The sequence below is a fragment of the Cynara cardunculus genome (assembly GCF_001531365.2).
Source record: "Cynara cardunculus var. scolymus isolate 2C chromosome LG 12, CcrdV1, whole genome shotgun sequence".
Classification (NCBI taxonomy): Eukaryota; Viridiplantae; Streptophyta; class Magnoliopsida; order Asterales; family Asteraceae; genus Cynara; species Cynara cardunculus.
This window is the reverse complement of record NC_037539.1, coordinates 11170290-11174668: the sequence shown is the minus strand read 5'-3', so window position 1 is coordinate 11174668 and position 4379 is coordinate 11170290. Positions and strand designations below refer to the sequence as shown.

Sequence of the window (4379 nt, the reverse complement as noted above, 5' to 3'; positions counted from 1 at the left end):
CGAGAAAATTAAATACACATTTGATATTTATCAGAAAAAACTAGAAGTTATATAATACCAATGAAGAAAACGATTACTTGCATCTTACTCAACATTTTAAACACAAATTCAATCAATAATGTTTCTTTATCCAACTCATGTTAATGAGAAACCCAAATTGCTTCCCATGCAAGTAATCTTCTAATGAAGTATACACACGTCTTCCCTTTTTTTATCAATTTTAAAATATACAGTTAAAAAATATTAAACGAAAATTTGGAATCTTATATCTGACTCCGTTTTAAGTCATACATCAACAAACTAAATTTGAAATAAAACCATTTAAGGAAATAAACACCAAAGAAAATACACTACAAGTAATGTCGTAAAGACACTAATTCAGAAACATAATATTCTTTTGATTTAATATGTTATTTTCAATAAATAATACCTAGAAAAATATGCATAAAATGACTAAATAAATACATTATTTCGTAATTTATATATGTTAAATATACCTTAGAATGTCATTGTACAAATTTTAAGATGATACAAATATATCATTTAAATTATAACTAATATCAAAAAAACCATAATTAAGATCGTATATATATATATATATATATATATATATAGCAAGTGAAATGTTTGATCGAAAATTCCAACACCACAAATTATAAAATATAGTATAATACAAGGAACAAAAAGCCTTATATTTGGCACACTATTTTATTTTTTTGTCATTTTTTGTTTAGATTTATACAAAATATTAATTTTCTTTATTTCTAGCACATGACATCCTTAAGTAGCTTGTACCTTCGAGTAGTCCTAGGAGAAGGAGCTCCGGTGGACGACTTCCCTTTTTCCGGTCCCTCTTCACGGTCATGTTGCTTGATCATCTTGTCACCGGAATACTCAGACCGGCTGCTGCTCACTCCGGCAGGTTTCTTGGAAGAACCGCCATGTTTGGAGCTTCGAATCTCGTCGGTTTGGCACCAATCACAGATCTCCGGCGGATCCGATGATTCGTTGTAGTAGTTGCTACAATACCTACCATGTACAATTTTGTATACGAATTTGAATTAATTAATGAATTAAAAAGTGGATTAAATAATGTAATTAGTGCGATGCCCACTTGCTAGAAAAAGGGTTTTAAGGATTCTTTCAAGGATTGCCGGAATTAAACATGGATTTCCTGATAATATCAGTGGTCAAAGTCAACATTACCACTAAGAATAAAAAGATTTAGTCAACATAAAATAATGTGTTTATAGGTTAATTAATGGTGGTGGCGGAGGAGGCGGTGAGCCGGCGGTGGTTGGACAACGTAACCAAAAGATCGTCTTTGATTGCAAAAAGTACGAGCAGAAGATAATCTATGCGTTTGTCAAAAGTTAAAGCACCCCCATAAACTAAATCCATGTGCGTGTGCCTCTGTGTGTGTGTGTGTGAGAGAGAGAGAGAGAGAGAGAGAGAGAGAGAGAGAGAGAGCGCGAAGGTGGATGGTGGAAGCTTGTTTGATCGGAAAAGTGTGATCGGGAACATAAAGAAAGGTAGAAAACCCTTAAACCGGTGCCTGAGAAAGAGAGAGCGATGGTAGAGGCGCTGGATGGAGAACGTCAAGTAGAAGACTTGTTCGGTCGGAAAATCAGCCGTGGACGGTGGGTGGACGGAAAACGTAAAGAAAAAAAAAAGGTGGTTTGGTCGGAAATTAAAGAAAAGCAATGAAAGAAGACATACGAGTGTTGGAAGCGGTTGTGGCAGTTGATACATCGGAAAATCTTATCAGGGAAGCCAACGTCACCACACATACAACAAACTATTTCAACATCCACCATTTCTTTATCCTCCCAAAGCCCCACACTTTCAGACTACAGATCGATTATATATATATATATAGAGAGAGAGAGAGAGAGAGAGAGAGAGAGATGCTGAAAGAGACTTTGAAGAAGAGAAATGAAGTAATGGCCGGGATACTGTATTTCTACCTGTACGATATGCTTGCACGTGTGTACCTATACAAAACACCCCCTCTCTTCTCCATATACATCAAATACAAATAGTTTGAAACTTGGAAACAAACACCCAACAATAATATAATAACTAACATTAAAATGGTTGTGTTTTTTTTTTTAAATGTCAACGGGTTTTTGAGCCATGTATCACAACTCATGAATTGTTTGGTTAGTTTTGTATTAAGTCTTGCATCAATAAATTAATTTGTATCGATTAATTTGATTATGTAAATTAGGAAGGGTTTTTGTTTATGTAGGTTTTTGATAGGTGGAATGAGTGTTTTTTATTATTGGAAGAGGTATGTTTGGAAGAAAAGAAAAAAACTCTCTTTTTGGTATTGAACGCCCCTTTCGAAAGCTTACTTTTTATATTGTTGAGCCACTACCAAATGATTATGTATAGCTGATTGAATAAGTTATAAATTAATTTTATTAAAATGGTAATAAACAAACCCCAAGATGGTTTTCGGATTTTTAAAATATTTATGATTTCTATTTAAACTCACACTAATGCTTGTTTGGGGGGTGGGTGTATATAGAGAAAGGGGGTGTTTCAAATACAAATCATGTCATTGTTACAAATAAGTCTACTGATAACTCTACTGATCAAAAATGAAAATGGTTTAAGGTATTTCCACTTCTTTGTAAAATTTACTCAGTTGTAAATAAGTCTAATTATTATGAAAGTATAATGATATTTTTTTTCTTGGTTCTAGAATTGTCTAGGAGCTTTAGATAGAACCTACATAAAATGTTTAGTTCCAGAAGAAGACAAACTTAGATATAGAACAAGAAAAAATGATATTGCAACAAACGTGCTAGGGGTGTGCTCACAAGATATGCAATTTATATATGTGTTACCGGGATGGGAGGGTCAGCTGCTGATAGTCGAGTGCTTGGAGATGCTCTTCTTAGACCTCATGGTTTAAAAGTTCCAAGACCGGGTATAGTTTTTGATAGATTACAATATATTAACAAGTATAAGTTTTGATGGTTTACTAACTTAATTTATTATTAGGTTATTACTTGGTTGGTGCCAGATACACAAATGGAGAGGGTTTCTTAGCTCCTTATAGGGGTCAAATATATCATTTAAATGAATGGCGTGATGGACACCAACCAACCACTGCCAATGAATTTTTCAATATGAAGCATTCATCGACGAGAAATGTTATTGAACGATGACGCATTTGTCGGGCTCCGGGATTTTAAGGAAATCACACATTGAATCAAAGTTATAAATTATGAAGAAAGATTGGACTGTTGTGCATGACATGATAAGTGGTTCATATACGATAGTGTAAAGCATTGTATGGTTGCTGAAAACAAATTTGGGAGTCGTATCTTCAAGTGCATGCTAAAAAAACTTGTTATTAATAGAAAGAAGAAGAATTTCTTTATTGTATTCAATAATAAGAGGGTCATACAATCATATGAATATAAAGGCAAAGCCAGCTAAAAAAGGAAAAAAATAACAAGATAACAAAGGATATGACGAAAATTATGGAGAAAAATAAGGACATAATTATGGGGATAATTCATAATTATGGGATAATTGATCTATTTTCTTTACCCCCCCCCCCCCCCCCCCCCCCCCGGCAAGCTGAGGCATGAAGGTTTCGAGTGCCCAGCTTGTCAAGCAGCATGTGGAACTGTCGTGTCCCTAGAGGTTTGGTAAATATGTCAGCGATTTGCAGTTTGGTGTCGATGCTCATGGGCTTTATCTCTTGAGATTCAACTCGTTCACTAACGAAGAAACAATCCATTTCCACATGTTTGGTGTTCATGGAAGACTGGATATTGGCTATATGGCGGGCTGCTTGGTTGTCATAGAATAATTGATTAGTCCGCTAGGTAGGATTTCAAGTTCGTTTAGCAGCCACCTCATCCACAGAATCTCGCTAACAGTGGTTGTCATGGCTCTATATTCTGTTTCGGCTGACGATCTGGAAACAACCGATTGTTTCTTTGTCTTCCAAGAGATTGGTGCTCCCCCAAAAAGCAACAAGTATCCAGTTCGTGATCTTCGAGTGAAGGGGCATCTAAACCAGTCTGAGTCGCAATACACGATCAGGTTATTCCCACCCTCTTTGGCCAAGAGGATTCCCTGACCCGCAGTTGCCTTAAGATACCTTAAGACCCGGTAAGTAGCTTCTAAATGACTTTGCTTAGGATTGCTGACAAATTGACTCAACACATTAACAACATAGGTGATATCGGGTCTTGTTGCTTGCAAGTAAAGCAACCTTCCAATTAGCCTGCAGTACTGATTTGGGTCCGTGGGCAATCCGTCCTCATCTTTATCCAATTTTAAAATTTTCTCCATCGGAAAGAGACTAGGACGACACCCTAACTTACCAGCGTCTTCCAAGATATCCAAGGTAT

The 4379-nt window shown here is 35.8% G+C and overlaps 2 protein-coding genes across 2 annotated transcripts; both read right to left on the bottom strand.

The window, feature by feature from the left end:
- Positions 1–637: 637 nt before the first annotated feature.
- On the bottom strand, positions 638–1868 carry LOC112523513. Its single transcript, XM_025133137.1, has 2 exons — positions 1720–1868; positions 638–1029 (listed from the first exon to the last, which is right to left on the bottom strand). The coding sequence occupies exons 1-2, from the start codon at positions 1815–1817 to the stop codon at positions 765–767; spliced, it is 363 nt and encodes a 120-aa protein (XP_024988905.1). The 5' UTR covers positions 1818–1868; the 3' UTR covers positions 638–764.
- A 1930-nt stretch (positions 1869–3798) lies between these two features.
- On the bottom strand, positions 3799–4320 carry LOC112523694 (uncharacterized mitochondrial protein AtMg00810-like). Its single transcript, XM_025133379.1, has one exon. The coding sequence runs from the start codon at positions 4318–4320 to the stop codon at positions 3799–3801; it is 522 nt and encodes a 173-aa protein (XP_024989147.1).
- Positions 4321–4379: the final 59 nt, after the last annotated feature.